Raw genomic sequence first — 16,299 nt, 5'->3', positions numbered from 1 at the left:
TTGGGATTAAATGAATTGTTACCTTCAGTCCCAATAAATTGGGATTAAATAGTCACCTTAATCTCAATAAATTTGGATTAAATAAATTGTCACCTTAGTTCCAGTACATTTGGATTAAATAAATTGTCACCTTCAGTCCCAGTACATTTGGATTAAATAAATTGTCACCTTAATCTCAATAAATTTGGATTAAATAAATTGTCACCTTAGTCCAAGTACATTTGGAATAAATAACTTGTCACCTTCAGTCCCAGTAAATTGGGATTAAATAAATTTTCACCTTAGTCTCAATAAATTTGGATTAAATAAATTGTCACTTTAGTCCCAATAAATTGTGAATAAATAAATAAATTGTCACCTTAATCCCAATCAATTTGGATTAAATAAATTGTCACCTTAATCTCAATAAATTTGGATTAAATAAATTGTCACCTTAGTCCCAGTACATTTGGAATAAATAACTTGTCACCTTCAGTCCCAGTAAATTGGGATTAAATAAATTTTCACTTTAATCTCAATAAATTTGGATTAAATAAATTGTCACTTTAGTCCCAATAAATTGGGCTTAAATTGTCACCTTAGTCTCAATAATTTGGGATTAAATTGTCACCTTAGTCCCAATAAATTGGGATTAAATTGTCACCTTAGTCCCAATAAATTGGGATTAAATTGTCATTTTAGTCCCTGTTTCACACCAAACCTGGGTGCTGCTGTCCCAACCAAACCTGAGTTTAAATTCAGATTAAATTTTCTAAAACCAGAACCTCCACCCTGCCCTGGCAGTCGGGGTTCCTGGGCTGGGCTCTTTTTTTTTCCATCTCCTTGTGCTTTCCTTGGCTTAATTTCTCCTAACGAGCTGCAAATAAAACAAATAAATAATCCACAGCAGGATCCTGTTCTGGGGGTGAGAACAGAACCCAGGAATCTCCACCTGCTATGGAAAAATGGACAAAGGCCCAGGGAAATGAGGATTTGTGAAAAGCACCAGGCACTTGTTTTTAAAATATGAAAAGTTTAATAAAGGGGTTATAAAAATAGAAATATAATTAGAGTAATAAAAATTTGGACAATTAGGGTTATGATGAGACAATAAAGAGTTATGGACAGTTCAGGTACCTTTTTTGGGTAAAATAAGCCTGAAAAAGGACACATGTTAACAGAGGATCAACTTTTAAAAGTAATAGTTTGTTGCATATTCATACATTTCATACATTATATATAAATTCTATTTAAACAAAGGATTTTGTTTGGTCAGTGTTAACTTCTTCTTAATCTTGACAGTGTCTTTAGGGCTGAGCAAGGTAGGAAGAAGTTAGTTTTTTCTAATAATGGAGCAATAAATATATTTTTTAAAGATATAAGTGTTTTGTGGCTGTTATTTTGGTGTACTTTATTTTTCTCTTTCAAGAAGTATTTTACATAGCATAGTTTCTATTTTAACATTATGTTATAACCTAAAACTATATTTAACACACTACTTAAGCAAATTAATACAGCATAACTTTCTAACATAACACATACAATATTCATTTTAATATTTGAGAAAAGCCAATCAAAATACACATTTTTTACATGGAGGAAAATGGAACTCGTGTATCCCAGCTCCTGGAATCCTCCCATGCTCCCCAAGGCCTCCATGCCTATTTTTAATTCTGTATTTTTAACACTCCTCAGGCCAGGAGGGGTGGGACGGGGCTGGATTTCACAGTGCTCCAAACCACGCAGGGTTCAGGCTACACTCCTCATTTATCTCTGTTTGGCTACTATTATTATTATTATTATTATTATTATTATTATTATTATTAATAATAATAATAATAATAATAATAATAATAATAATAATAATAATAATAATAATAATAATTCAGATTTTTCATTTATTACCTATAACAATTATTTGGTGCTGCTACTTTACAGTAGCTCTGCTGGGTGTTGGGGACCCAAATTCCAGCCTGGTTTATTACTTTATTTAAGGCCAGACCGAGCTAGAAGGAGGCCAAAAGCATCAAACCAAAAATCCGCAAAGTGCCAGGGGGATAACCCAGCTCCTGGCCAGGCTTTTGCTGGGGCTGGCAGCACCGATCGTGCCCAAACCGTGCCAAGAGGGCAGGATGGCAACGCGGCCTTGTCCCGGTCCCGCCGCGTGGCAGCACAGACTACATTTCCCGTGATGCCTCGCGGCGGGGCACACAAGGAGGCGGGCACATCGCTGCTCGCGGTGCACGCTGGGAGTTGTAGTCCTGCGCGGCTGCAGCGCGGGCAGCGGGGCGCTGCCGGCAGCCATTACCGGGAGCGCGGAGCCGCCGCCGTCGCTTTGCCTCGCTCCGCGGCCCCGCTGCCGCACGGGGAGGGGCCGCCATGGCGGCGTAGCCTCGCCCCCGCCCGCCCCTTCTTCCCCGCTGCGGGCGCTGAAGGCGCGGCGGCGGCGCGGCCTAGCGCGGAGGGTGGATCCCCGGCCTCGCGTAGCGGCTGCTGCCCGCCAAGGGCCGCCCTCCCCGGGGCCATGTCCCTCGTGGCCTACGCCAGCAGCGAGGAGGACAGCGATGCCGAGGAGCCTGCGGGCGAGGAGGAGGAAGCCGCCGACTCTCCTCCATCCACAGCCGAGCAGTCTTCATCCCGAGGGCTTTTCGCCGCGCTGCCCCCGCCCAGAGCCCCCGCGGTACCCCCGGCCTTCCTCATGGGCCCCCCGCCCACCCTGAGCGGCTTCGGCAGCGCCCCGCCGGGCCAGGCCAGCACCGAGAGCGCCCCAGAACCGGCTGCCAGCGGGGACGGGGCCACGGAGCCCCCCCGGGCCAGGGGGCTCCTCCTGCCGCCCCCCAGGAACGCGGGCACCGCCGCCTCCCCCCTCGGCCCGCCCCCCGCTGCCTCCCCCGGGGCGGGTTTGGGCCTCCCCAAGCCAAAGAAGAGGACGGAGCCGGTGCGGATCGCGGCGCCCGAGCTGCACAAGGGGGATGTGAGTATGGATCGAACCCGAGCCCTTCCCTTCGGGGGTGAAACTTCTCCCCCAGCGGGGCTCTTCCCTCGCTCTGTCACACCGAGGTGTACCGGGATCTATTGTTGTGTCATCCTCGGGGAGATTTGTCCTGGCTGCCTGCCCTAGTGCTAAAGCGCTTTGCAGAATTAAACTGATATAGAAACCTTATTTATAATCAGAATGCAGCCAAACCCAGATTATCTGCACCCTTCTTATTCCTGGAGTTAACGAGTTGATGATGTGGAGCTGCAAGGGCGTTGTAGCCCAAAACCATCTTTTGTTTCCTGTGCAGGTGGTGGATTTTTCAGCCAGTTTATTGCTTATTTGTCTAAAGGCTTCAGGCGTCTTCTAAACTTTTTGGTGACCATTTCCCTCTCATTTTGTGGGATTTTTTTTTGTAATTACTGTGCCTTGCAGGCTTGTGAACCCAGGCAGTGAGAGCAGGGGAAGGCAGGTCTATTTCCATCTGGTTTTTAAGTTGGGATCCCTGCTGATGAGGTTTCATCCTCTCCCCACTGCTGAGGACAGAGGATGAATTTCCTTTGGGACAGCACTGTCACAGAGTCATGGAATGGTTTCGTTGGAAGGGACCTTAATTCCCGTCTTGCCCCACTCTCTTGCCATGGGCAGGGACACCTCCCACTATCCCAGGTTGCTCCAAGCCCTGTCCAACCTGGCCTGGAACCCTTCTAGGGATCCAGGGGCAGCCACAGCTTCTCTGTGCACCCTGTGCCAGGCCCTCACCACCCTCACAGAATAATTTTTCTCTAATATCTCACCTAAACCAGCATTTGGAGTCCTGGAGTGGTTTGGGTTGGAAGAGACCCTTAAAACTCACCCTGTTCACAGTGCCCACAGGCAGGGACAGCTTGCACTAGCCCAGCCTGTTGCCATGTGGAGGTGATGGTTGTGTCACTGGTTTTGGTGTGACAGGAGTGCCTGTGCCTGTGGGAAGAGCTGAACTGGGGTAATTTCCATGGGGACTGGTGGATTTATAAACATTGTCCATGAAAAGTGGCCTGGCAGCATTTGGGGGAGCCCAGATGAACTCAGTGCTGTGTTTGGGGGGGTCACAGAAAGAGGAGGAGAGGATAAAGATACCTTTTCTGCTGCCAACCAGGCTTTCCACACAAATTTTAACCAGATATTTAGCAATTTCAGCATTTTTGGGAACAATTCTCTGTATCCCTGCAGGGAACTTTGCATCCTTTGTGTGGTTTGTGCTTCCCCTCCAGTAACTCTGTTGTTGTTTGTCCCTGACCTGCAGCTGTGCACCTGCAGTTCTTCCCTCCCTTTGGGTTTATTTTCCTGGGATTTATTAGCATGACTTGTTTAGTTTGATGTCTCAAGTTATGCTGAGCTCTGGTTTTTCTCTCTCAGTCAGATTCAGAGGAAGATGAACCAGCAAAGAAAAAAAATACTCTTCAGGTAAATAACAAGGGCACTTGGTTAAACAATTGTCATGGGAAAAAGTGTTTGACTGCTTGTGCAAATCATCCACTCTGATCATCTCATGGCTTTAGGGATATTCCTGAAATCCTGTGGGTTTTCAAGTCCTTGCTTTTGAGCACTTTCACCTATTTAAGTCTTGGTGAAAGAGGCATTTTAATTTGGGAATTGGGCAGATATTTTCAACATTTCTCTTCAGAATCCTCTTGGCTTTTTATGCAGTGTATTCAGAGTGACCAAGCAGTGAGAAACCCACAAGAAGTGTTAGAATTGGGGGGATAACTGGCAGTAAGTCATGAAAAGTGAATAATCTGCCTCTTATCTTGCTGGGATCCATTTGTCCACACTGATCACCTTGGGCAGATACTTGAATTGAGCAGATATTTGCAACATTCACATTTCCCTTCAGAATCTCCCTAGCTTTTTATACAGTGTATTCAGAGTGATCAAGCATTCAGAAACCCACAAGAAGTGTTAGAATTGAGGGGGATAACTGTCAGGAAGTCATGAAAAGTGAATAATCTCCCTCTTTTCTTTCTGGGACCCATTTGTCCACACTGATCACCTTGTGTAAATTGTCCACACTCTCCACACTGATTACCTCATGCCTTTAGGAATATTCCTGAAATCCTGTGGGTTTTCAAGTCCTTTCTTTTGGGCACTTTCACCAATTTAAGTCTTGGCCAAAGAGGCACTAATTTATGAATTGGGCAGATATTTGCAACATTTACATTTCCCTTCAAAACCCTGATGGTTTGGCAGAGTGGCCAAGCAGTGGGAAACGCACAAGAAGTGTTAGAATTGAGTGGGATAACTGTAAGGAAGTAATGAAAAGTGAATAATCTCCCTCTTTTCTTACTGGTATCCATTTGTCCACACTGATCACCTTGGGCAGATATTTGCAACAATTCCCCTCAGAATCCCCCTGGCTTTTTGTGCAGTGTATTCAGAGTGGCCAAGCAGTGAGAAACCCACAAGAAGTGTTAGAATTGGGGGGATAATTGTCAGGAAGTCATGAAAAGTGAATAATCTCCTTCTTTTCTTACTGGTATCCATTTGTCCACACTGATCACTTTGTGTAAATCATCCACTCTGATCACCTGGTGGCTTTAGGGATATTCCTGAAATCCTGTGGCTTTCAAGTCCTTTCTTTAGGCACTTTCACCAGTTTAAGTCTTGGTGAAAGAGGAAGTGTATTCAGAGTGGCCAAGCAGTGAGAAACGCACAAGAAGTGTTAGAATTGAGTGGGATAACTGTCAGGAAGTCGTGAAGAGTGAATAATCTCCCTCTCTCCTTTCTCTGATCCATTTGTCCTGCATGGACGTCACCAGGGACGCAGCGAGGGCTCCGGCTTGTCCGCTCTGCTCCCTCAGCCCAAAAACACGCCAGTGAAAGAGACCAACCGCTTGCTCCTGCCCTACGCCTTCTCCAGGAAAGCAGGAGAAAACTCCTCTGACTCCAAGCCTGCCAAGCCCCCCAGCTCTTCCTCCAAACCCAAAGCCGTGCCCAAGCCGGCCGTGCCCACCACTCCATCCCCGTCGGCCATCAAGGCGGCGGCCAAGAGCGCGGCGCTGCAGGTGACCAAGCAGATCACCCAGGAGGAGGAGGACAGCGACGAGGAGCTGCAGCCAGAGAACTACTTCTCCTTGTCGGACAGGAGCGAGCCTGGCACCGTGGGCACCGAGCCCTACCTGTACCCGGGCTCGGAGGAGCCTCCCCCTGGCACGGAGCCGCAGCCGCAGTTCCAGGACGCGGCCGCGAACGCCCCGCTGGAGTTCAAGACAGGGGTGGGCTCCAGTGGAGTTCAGCACAGCTGGGCACCCAAAGCCACTGAGGACTACAGCAGCCAGCCCTATGGGCAGTTCCCCTCTGCCTATGGAGAGCCTGGGGGGTACTACCAGGTGGGTTTGTTGGCCAGAGGGGAGGGGAGGGCTCTGAGGAGGTGACTGGGTGGTTCCAGTTGGGTACTGGGTGCTGCTGCTGGGAGTGCAGCCTGTGTGGGGTGCCTGGGCAGGGAATGCAGTCCTTAGAGCAAACTGGGCAGGGAATGCAGCCTGTGTGAGGTGCCTGGGGCACAGGGCAGGGAATTTAGTCTTTGTGAGATACCTGGGACACAGGATGCAGCCTGTGTGAGGTGCCTGGGACATGGAGCAGGAAATGCAGCCTGTGTGAGGTACCTGGGGCACAGGGCAGGGAATGCAGCTTTTGTGAAATACCTGGGGCAGGGAATGCAGCCCTTGGGAGATACCTGGGACACAGAGCAGGTAATCCAGCCTATGTGAGGTACCTGAGCAGGGAATGCAGCCTGTGTGAGGTGCCTGGGGCACAGGGCAGGGAATACAGCCTGTGTGAGGTACTTGAGCAGGGAATCCAGCCTATGTGAGGTACCTGAGCAGGGAATGCAGCCTGTGTGAGGTACCTGAGCAGGGAATACAGCCTGTGTGAGGTACCTGAGCAGGGAATGCAGCCTGTGTGAGGTGCCTGGGGCTCAGGGCAGGGAATCTAGCCCAAGCTATCTGGCACAGGGAGCCACAGCACTGGGCGCAAGGGGATTCCTACAGCATGAGAGCTGCAGATGTTCTTTGCTGGACAGATGTTTGACAGCTGCACTCCTGTGAAAATGCCCTGCATGTGAGGGTGCATAGTCAGGGCTCACTGGAGCTGGTGTCTGAGCTCTGGTTGTTTCTAATAATTCTAATAAATAAAATTATAGTTTATAGAATTATAGTAAATAGAATTCTAATAAATTCTAATAAATCCCAGACTAGTTTGGGTTGGAAAGGACCTTAAAGCCCATCCAGTCCCAGGGTTCCAACCTTCCACTATCCCAGGTTGCTCCAAGCCCTGTCCAACCTGGCATTGAGCCCTGCCAGGGATGGGGCAGCCACAGCTACTCTGGGCAGCTTGTGCCAGGACCTCACTGCAAGGGCAGAATTGGGAAGAATTCCTTCCCAATATCCCATCCTGGCAGTGGGAAGCCATTCCCCTTGTCCTGTCACTCCTTGTGAGAAGCCCCTCAGGGTGTTTGTTGCTTTGTCCCTCTGATGGAATCAGCCCACTGGGCAGTCTGTGCCTGGTGCCACTCCAGGATTGCTCTCATGCCAAACTGGTTTCCATTTCCCTGTTTCCCTGCCAGGATTACTACAGCAGTGGGTACTACCCTGAGGTGGAACCAGCCCAGGCCTCACCACAGGAGACCAGCACTGACTCCTCCTTCATCGACGACGAAGCGGTTGGCACCCGATTTTCTGTCCCCAGATCCTGTGCAGTTTGGCTTTGAGCTCTGCCAGAACTCAGGAGCCTCTTGGCAGCCCCACTCCTGCCCCCCAGCGCTGCCTGGGTTTCCAGGGCTTTGGGCTGGGTGGTTTTTCTGGGGGGCCTCGTGCTGTGTTGTGGGCATGTGTGGGTCCTGCTCCAGCTGGGTCTGCAGGCCCATAAATACAGAATAGAATCAATTGTTGAGGTTGGAAAAGGCCTCCAAGACAATCACCCAGCGCTAAACCATGTCCCCAAGTGCCACATCCACGTGGCTTTTAAATCCTTCTGGAGGTGGGGACTTCACCACTGCAGCCTGCACAACCCTCAGGGTGGAGGAATTTTCCCTATATCCAACCTCATCTAACCCTGGCGCAACTTGAGGCCATTTTCTCTTGTCCTGTCCCTGTTCCCTGGGAGCAGAGCTCACTGGTTGTCCCCTCCTGTCAGGGAATTGTGCAGAGCCAGAATGTCCCCCCTGAGCCTCCTTTTCTCCAGGCTGAACCTCTCCTGGTGCTCCAGCCCCTTCCCCAGCTTTGCTTGCTTCTCTGGACATGCTCCAGCTCCTCAATCTCTTGTCATGAGAGGCCCCAAACTAACCCTAGGCTTGGAGATGCCAGCACAAGGGATGGGCACTGTCTGGAAACAGCAGCAAATGCTGCTTTCTGCATAGGAAAATGAAATTATAACCTTGATGCTGAGTAATTTTAGATACTCTCATGTACAACACGCTGAAAATCTCCAAAAGATCAAAACCCCAGCTGGAAAAGTGTTTGCTGTGCCTGGTGTCAGGACAGTGCTGGGTGTAATTGCAGCTCTTGTGTTCTTCCTCCAGTTCAAACGTCTGCAGGGCAAGAGGAATCGTGGGAGGGAGGAGATCAACTTTGTGGACATCAAAGGTGACGACCAGCTGAGCGGGGCCCAGCAGTGGCTGACCAAATCCTTGACAGAGGAGAAGACCATGAAGTCATTCAGCAAGGTGAGGGTGAGGGAGCCTCTGCTCAGTGCCCAAATCCTGCTGGAGCTGTGCTGGGTGCTGGGCACTCACCAGGGAGGGTAAATGATGACATGTGAGAGCAGAGGAGTTCCTCAGAACACAGCATGTGGGTGGGGAGGGCCAGCCAGGAAGTGTTTCAGCCCCAGGAATCTGCAGTTTAATGGGGAACAAATGCTTGGGATGGCTCTGTGCAGGCACCTCTCCAGGCTGAACAATTCACCTCTTCCTGCTTTTCCAGAAAAAAGGAGATCAGCCCACAGGACAGCAGAGGAGAAAACACCAGATCACATACCTGATCCACCAGGTGAGTGCCCTCCCTGTGCTGTGTGAGCTGATCCAGCAGCACTGCAGGGCAGCACAAGGCTGGGGACCAGGGGCTGGCCCTGAGAACCCCCTGGTGACACCCAATGGGGTCAGAAGTGAGTCCTGGCCCTGAGGGGATCCCAATCCTGAGGTTTCAGCTTTGCTTTGCCCTTCCTGCACGTTCTGAGGCTCTGGGATCCTGCCCTGGATTCTGGCCCGGGACTGAATCTGAGGGGCTCCCAGTCCTGAGCTTTCATCTGAGGGGATCCCAATCCTGAGATTTCATCTGAGGGGATCCCAGTCCTGAGATTTCAGCTTTGCTTTTCCCTTCCTGCATGTTCTGAGGCCTTGGGATCCTGTTCTGGATTCTGCTCCGGGGCTCAATCTGAGGGGCTCCCATCCTGAGCTTTGGGCTGAGGGTCTCCCAGTCCTGAGATTTCATCTGAGGAGCTCCCAGTCCTGAGATTTCAGCTGAAGGGATCCCAGTCCTGAGATTTCAGCTTTGCTTTGCCCTTCCTGCATGTTCTGAGGCTCTGGGATCCTGCCCTGGATTCTGGCCCGGGACTGAATCTGAGGGGCTCCCAGTCCTGAGCTTTCATCTGAGGGGATCCCAATCCTGAGATTTCATCTGAGGGGATCCCAATCCTGAGATTTCAGCTTTGCTTTTCCCTTCCTGCACGTTCTGAGGCCTTGGGATCCTGTTCTGGATTCTGCTCCGGGGCTCAATCTGAGGGGCTCCCATCCTGAGCTTTGGGCTGAGGGTCTCCCAGTCCTGAGATTTCATCTGAGGAGCTCCCAGTCCTGAGATTTCAGCTGAAGGGATCCCAGTCCTGAGATTTCAGCTTTGCTTTGCCCTTCCTGCATGTTCTGAGGCTCTGGGATCCTGCCCTGGATTCTGGCCCGGGACTGAATCTGAGGGGCTCCCAGTCCTGAGATTTCATCTGAGGGGATCCCAATCCTGAGATTTCAGCTTTGCTTTTCCCTTCCTGCACGTTCTGAGGCCTTGGGATCCTGTTCTGGATTCTGCTCCGGGGCTCAATCTGAGGGGCTCCCATCCTGAGCTTTGGGCTGAGGGTCTCCCAGTCCTGAGCTTTCAGCTTTGCTTTGCCCTTCCTGCATGTTCTGAGGCCCTGGGATCCTGCCCTGGATTCTGGCCCGGGACTGAATCTGAGGGGCTCCTAGTCCTGATCTTTCATCTGAGGGGCTCCCAGTCCTGATCTTTCATCTGAGGGTCTCCCAGTCCTGATCTTTCATCTGAGGGTCTCCCAGTCCTGAGTTTTCAGCTGAGGGGATCCCAGTCCTGAGCTTTCAGCTTTGCTTTTCCCTCCCTGCACGTTCTGAGGCCCTGGGATCCTGTCCTGGATTCTGCCCCGGGCTTGGCTGCTGAGCCCATCCCCACGAGAAGCTGCTTTTCAGCATCAATGAAATGCCTGTGCATCCCAATTAATCCAGGCTTCTGTCAGGATGATTGTGCAGAGCCCTGTAACGAGGCTTCTGGGCTGAAGGGCTCCCTAATCCACATGAGGCAGGAATGCTGCTGAGTCACTGAAACACAGAGGGTTTAACAGCATCCTCTCCATCTCTGCAGGCCAAGGAGAGGGAGCTGGAACTGAAAAACACATGGTCTGAAAACAAGCTCAGCAGAAGGCAGACTCAAGCCAAGTACGGATTCTGACACATCTGTCCTGCTTTTTGGCTGCTGTCACCTGCTGTGTCCGGGGTCTGCTGGGCTCCTGGAGATCAGCCAGGCCCCAGCACGGGGCTGGGAGGACACTGCACTCCCTGGCCTGGCAGAAGAAGGGGTATTGCAAGCAGGTCCTGAAACTCCAGCTGTAAATCCTTCCCCTCCCTCCTTGTAAATGTGGAAGGTTCCCAGCGGCCAAGGACGGTCCCGAGGCACCACGGGGAACGTGCTGGGTGTGAGGCTGCAGCTCCTGTGCTGAGGGAACAGGCTGGGCCTCCTGACCCTTCAGCAGAGGCTCAATAAACTCCCAGTTCCCACTTTGCTCCTCTCTTGGACTTGCTGTGCATTGAGAATGTCGTTTTCCTTTCTAAAACACGGTGAGTTCCAAGAGCAAGCCTGGCTTTGGAATTTTTAGTTTGGTCTTTACCTTTAAGGTGTCCTCACAGCTGTTTCCTCATGTCTGGGCTGCTCCAGCACTCCTCTCATGTCAATAATTTTGAAGAATTTTGATATCCTGGTTTTTAATTGGGTGTTTTTGCTCTGGGCTCCACAGGCTGAGCCCTGCTGAGGGGGCACCCCTGACCTGCACCACACGTGGAGGGAGGGGAGGTTCTGCCTGGCACACTCAGGGCTTTGGGTTACCCTGAGCCATGTGTGCATGTATATTTTCCTTCCTTTTGCCTCCTCTTTCCTTCTCCCCCAGCCCAAGGCCTCCTGTCCTGCCCCAGGCTGTTCTCAGACTCATCAAAGTGAATGTCCCTCATGTGGCTGCCTGGGGCTGAGCTCTGCACTTTCCTCTGGGCACACACAGAGGAGAGCTGCCAACTGTAATCTTTTTTTTTTTTTTTTTCCAGCTTGTTTGTATCAATTCTGTTTCAATTAAGTGTTGACTTTACCCTCCTGGCTGGGAAGAGGAGACTGCCCAGCCCTAATTTCTTCAAATCAAACCTTTTTTTTATTTTTATTTAAGGAATTCTGTCAAGGTGATGCGACTGCAAATCCTGTGCAGCTCTGCTGGCCCAATCCATGGATCCAAATCTGTGGCATCACTTTGGTGATGCTGAAGGGAGCAGAGAGCTGGCCTGGTTATTTAACTTATATTCCCACCAATCTGGGTTTTATTTGGCTCAAATGGCCAATATTTGTTATTCTGGTAAGAAGAACTCCCAAGAGGTGGTTTTTCTCCCATGTTACCTCTTAAAAACAGGCAAACCCCCATGACTGAAGTCTTTTCTTAGAACATTTTAAACTAATCTCATTTTTTAGTTTAGCTCCCTGTATGTTTAGTACTTTGCAGAGCCTGTTTTGAGTATTTGAATGATCAGAATAAAGTTACTGTTGAGTAATTTATTCCTATCTTGTATGTACAGTGAAATCCTCCCAGAAGAGATTTGCTGAAGGGATATATTTCTAAATGAACCCACCCAGCCCTGTTTCCATCACCAGGGGCTCAGATCCTCATCCAGGTACCCTCTTGACCAGGGGATTTTGCACTGTGGGGGCTGGAGCTGCCACGTTCCCCTTTCCATTTCTCATTGGGGTTATGGCTTGGCTTTAGCACCAAGGGAAGTTCCAAGGGCTCCTGTTCCACTTTCAGCCCTCTGAGACCAACAAAATTCAGGTCTCTGAAAGGTCAGAAGTGAATTGTCCCAGAGATAAAACAGCTGCAATCCCCCAACCCTCCTTTTCCCTCCAAGCCATGGTTTGGCCATCCTGGCTCCCTGTTCTGGGAGCACCACTGGCACTGCCCAGCTCCACTGTGGCTCTCCAGGGTTTGTGCCCCACAGGACAGCCCTGGGACAGTGGTGTCATCCCAAATTTTGTGGCTGAGGAAGCAGGCAGGGCTTGGGGAGGTTCAGTGTGGCATCACTGCAGTTTCTGACCAATTTAATATCCAAGTGCCAAACCCATCCCTGTTTTACCTGTAGCCTTTTTTCCAGTTTCTGGCCAATTTAATATCCAAGTGCATGCACCAACTGTGCCAAAATCATCCCTGTTTTTCCTGTAACAGCCTTTTCCCCTCATTTTATTACCAGAAGTCTCTTGGAATGTGTTCATGGGTAAGGCCAGGCTCCCCCTGTGCTGTCCAGCGGGGTTGGGAAGCTGGAGGAGCAGGTTGGCACTGCCAGCTGGGGCCAACAGCAGCTTTGGAGCTCCTCCCAGGGCTAAGGGCTTCCTGCAGTGATGGGGAGGCTGGGGTTGCTCCTGCAAGGATCCAGGTGCTGTCCAGGTGGTTTAGGAGCAGTCCCCAGGCAGCTGCTCATACACATTCTCAGCCGTGGGCTGCAGGTCCCTGGGGGTGCTCCTGCTGTACACGGGGTCATCCAGCTCCAGCTCCGGGCTCAGCACAGCCTGGGGGATTCCCAGGGAGAGGGAATTGAGAGCCAGGAAACAGCACAGGGTTGGTGTTTCACCCTCCCAGCCCTTGGCTTTGGGACAGGGACTCAGTTTTTGTAGGGAATTGGAGTGACAGGATAAGGGGGAATGGTTCTTGCTGCCAGGGATAGGCGGGATTTTGGGGAGGAATTCTTCCCAGTGCCAGAGGGAAGGGTTGGATGGGATATTGGGAAGGAATTCTTCCCAGTGCCAGGGATAGGTGGGATATTGGGAAGGAATTCTTCCCAGTGCCAGAGGGAAGGGTTAGGTGGGATATTGGGAAGGAATTCTTCCCAGTGCCAGAGGGAAGGGTTAGGTGGGATATTGGGAAGGAGTTCTTCACAATGTCAGAGATAGGTGGGATATTGGGAAGGAATTCTTCCCACTGCTAGAGGGAAGGGTTAGGTGGGATATTGGGAAGGAATGGCCTCCTACTGCCAGAGATAGGTGGGATATTGGGAAGGAATTCTTCCCAGTGCAGAGGGCAGGGATGGATGGGATATTGGGAAGGAATTCCTCTCTGTAAGGGTGATGAGGCCGTGGCACAAGTTGCCCAGAAAAGCTGTGGTTGCCCCATTCCTGGAAGTGTTCCAGGCCAGCTTGGACAGGGCTTGGAGCATCATGGAAGGTGTCCCTGCCCCTGGCAGAGGGTGGGATAGGATGGGCTTCTTTCCAACCCGAACCATTGCAGGTTCCCCGTGCTCCTGGTGTGGAGCAAACTCCGATCCCCCAGACTCCAGGAGCTTTCACTCGTGTTGGGGCTGAGCTCTGGAGCTGCCTTGGGGATGCACCCACCTGTGTGCCCGTGCTGGGAGCTCCTCTGTCCTCCCTGTCCCTGCTGGGAGCCCCCGAGTGCTGCCTCCTCCTGCAGTCCTGGCTGGAAACGCTGCGGAACAGCCGCCGGTGGGGCCGGCCTTTGGGGGGCAGCGTGGAGAAAGCGTTTTGGGGGGCTTTGGGGGGCCGGGCAGGCACACCCTGCCCAGCCAGAGCCACCTCGGAGTAGATGTTCTCCTCGGGGCTGCCACGAGGGCTCCAGCCGCGGGCCATGGCGTAGAACGGGATGGGCTCCTCGGGGATGGGGGGTCCCTCAGGGTTGGGGGGTCCCCCTGGGATGGGCTCCTGGGGTTTGATGGGGCTGGGGTCCGTCTCCTCGCGGGGCTCGGCGTAGACGTGGAAGCACATGAGCTGCTGGTACTTGGCCTCGGGGGGCTCGGGGCGGGCGGGTTCCTTGTGCACCTGGGCGTAGGGAGCCTCGGGGGCTGCGGCTCTGCGGGAGGGGCTCTGCACCTGGGCATAGGGAGCTTCAGGGGCTGCGGTGCTGCTGGAGGGGCTCTGCAGCCCCCGAGCAGCCCCCCGGGAGCTGCTCTTGGCAGGGAGAGACGGTGGAGCCTGGGAGGAGATGGGACAGACTGGAGGTGAGGGTGGGAGTGGGTGTTACTGCATCCCTCCCCTCCTATCCTGTCCTTGGGCAGTGCCTCCATCCCTCCTGGCACAGGTGAGGGTGGCAGTGGCTGCCTCTGCATCCCATCCCTCCCATCCTGTTCTTGGGCAGTGCCTTCACCCCCCTGCCCCATTGTCTCCCTGGTGGAGATGGGGACTGGGAATGGCTGTCACTGCATCCCCCTGCCCTGTTATCTCCCTCGGGGAGGGCTGGGAGTGGATGTCACTGCATCCTCTGTCCTTGGGTAGTGCCTCCATCCTCCCTGCCCGTTTTTATCTCCCTGGCACAGGTGAGGGCTGGCAGTGGGTGTCACTGCATTCCTCCTGTCCCGTTACCTCCCTGGCACAGGTGAGGGTGGGAGTGGGTGTCACTGCATCCCATCCCTCCCATCCTGTCCTTGTGCAGTGTCTCCATTTCTCCTGCCCGTTTTTATCTCCCTGGCACAGGTGAGGGCTGGCAGTGGGTGTCGCTGCCCCATCCTGTCCCGTGTCAGTGCCTCCATCCCCCCAGCCCCATTACCTGGGCTCTGGGGGTGTCCAGGGACACGGGGCTGTGCTCCGGGAGCGTGGGCGCTGCTTGGCTCGCTGGGGAATGAGCAGCATCACCCTGTGGCCGCCCTCGGGGCTCCTCTTTCTGCGGGGAGAGCAGAGAGCTGTCGGGATGGGTGCGTGCTCAGGGCACACCCAGCTGGGCGCTGGCTCCGTGCTCCTGCTCGCCAACCCCAGCTTTGGTGATGCTTGGGTTTCCCTTGGGAAAATCCTCCGGGTGGCTGCAGGTGTTGTGTGTCCCTCGGGTCCCTCCCCTGATAATTCCCTGCCAGGTTTATCAATCATTTCTCCTTCCCCCTCCCAGCGCTGTCTGTCAGTCCTGGAATTCCAGAAGGAATCGAGTGATTGGCACATTCAAACCTCGGAGGGCATTGGGCCATCCAGGTGTCCTTTGTCCCTTTGTCCCTGCTTGGTGGCTCCCTGCCCCTTCCCTGGGGTTAAAGGTGCAGCAACCACGGGCTCAGGGAGTTCTGTTGGAGCTGGTGCTGCATTCAGAGAATAAAGCTCTGGATCCCAACCCTCCATCAGAACCGACTCCTTTCCTTCACCATCACCTTAAAGCTTGTCCAGCAGAGATAAGGAAGGAAGAGACCCTGTTATGGGGGAAGATCCATCCCAAGGAAGAGACCCTGTTATGGGGGAAGATCCATCCCACCATCACCAGAGCTCCTGCAGGCCTGGAATTGTCTCCAAGCGCCAACTGCAGCACCCAGCCAGCCCAAAGTGTCTCTGGGGTGAAACACCACAGTTTGCCACTTTTTGGTTCGGCACCAAGGGCCAGACAAGCTCAAGCACGTCCTGTCCAGCTAGATTGGTAATATTTCAATGTGCAGGGGCTCTCGGGGGCTCTCAGGATCTCTCAGGGCTCTCAAGTTCTCTTAGGAGCTCTCAGGGTCTCTCAGGAGCTTTCAGGGTCTCTCAGGATCTCTCAGAGGCTCTCGGGGCTCTCAGGATCTCTCCTGAGAGAGAGATCTCTCTCAGAGGTTCTCTCAGGATCTTTCAGGGGCTCTCAGGGCTCTCAGGTTCTCTCAGAGCTCTCAGAGTCTCTCAGGATCTCTCAGGGGCTCTCGATGGATCTCAGGATATCTCTGGGTCTCTCAGGGCTCTCAGGTTCTCTCAGGACCTCTCAGGGGCTCTCAGAGGATCTCTCAGGGTCTCCCAGGAACTCTCAGAATCTCTCAGGGTCTGTTAGGGTCTCTCAGGACCTCTCAGGGTCTCTCAGGATCTCCCAGGACCTCTCAGGGTCTGTTAGGATCTCCCAGGATCTCTCTG

At 52.4% G+C, this 16,299-nt stretch overlaps 1 protein-coding gene across 3 annotated transcripts; it reads left to right on the top strand.

Annotated features, from left to right (window-relative positions):
• Positions 1 to 2,282: 2,282 nt before the first annotated feature.
• PRCC (proline rich mitotic checkpoint control factor) lies at positions 2,283 to 12,012 on the top strand. Of its 3 annotated transcripts, none has more exons than XR_009420139.1 (8): positions 2,283 to 2,953; positions 4,355 to 4,402; positions 5,755 to 6,324; positions 7,560 to 7,655; positions 8,514 to 8,657; positions 8,914 to 8,979; positions 10,567 to 11,039; positions 11,633 to 12,012. XR_009420139.1 is itself a non-coding variant. In XM_059490447.1 (7 exons), the coding sequence occupies exons 1-7, from the start codon at positions 2,504 to 2,506 to the stop codon at positions 10,651 to 10,653; spliced, it is 1,461 nt and encodes a 486-aa protein (XP_059346430.1). In that variant the 5' UTR covers positions 2,283 to 2,503; the 3' UTR covers positions 10,654 to 12,012. The 3 variants fall into 3 exon arrangements, 1 of the variants encoding a protein (XP_059346430.1); XR_009420138.1 differs by having other exon boundaries at positions 11,517 to 12,012; XM_059490447.1 differs by having other exon boundaries at positions 10,567 to 12,012.
• The last annotated feature ends 4,287 nt before the right edge of the window (positions 12,013 to 16,299 follow it).

This window comes from Ammospiza nelsoni, chromosome 28 (assembly GCF_027579445.1).
Source record: "Ammospiza nelsoni isolate bAmmNel1 chromosome 28, bAmmNel1.pri, whole genome shotgun sequence".
NCBI classification, from domain to species: domain Eukaryota; kingdom Metazoa; phylum Chordata; class Aves; order Passeriformes; family Passerellidae; genus Ammospiza; species Ammospiza nelsoni.
The sequence above is the reverse complement of the archived record's forward strand: the minus strand, read 5'-3'. Positions and strand labels throughout refer to the sequence as shown.

Bases quoted from the DNA above. Each gene is read 5' to 3' on its own strand.
- PRCC (XM_059490447.1), top strand. From the start codon at position 2,504: ATGTCCCTCGTGGCCTACGCCAGCAGCGAGGAGGACAGCGATGCCGAG. The intron at 2,954-4,354 runs GTGAGTATGGAT...TTTCTCTCTCAG, and splicing joins CCGAGCTGCACAAGGGGGAT to TCAGATTCAGAGGAAGATGA. The intron at 6,325-7,559 runs GTGGGTTTGTTG...TTTCCCTGCCAG, and splicing joins AGCCTGGGGGGTACTACCAG to GATTACTACAGCAGTGGGTA.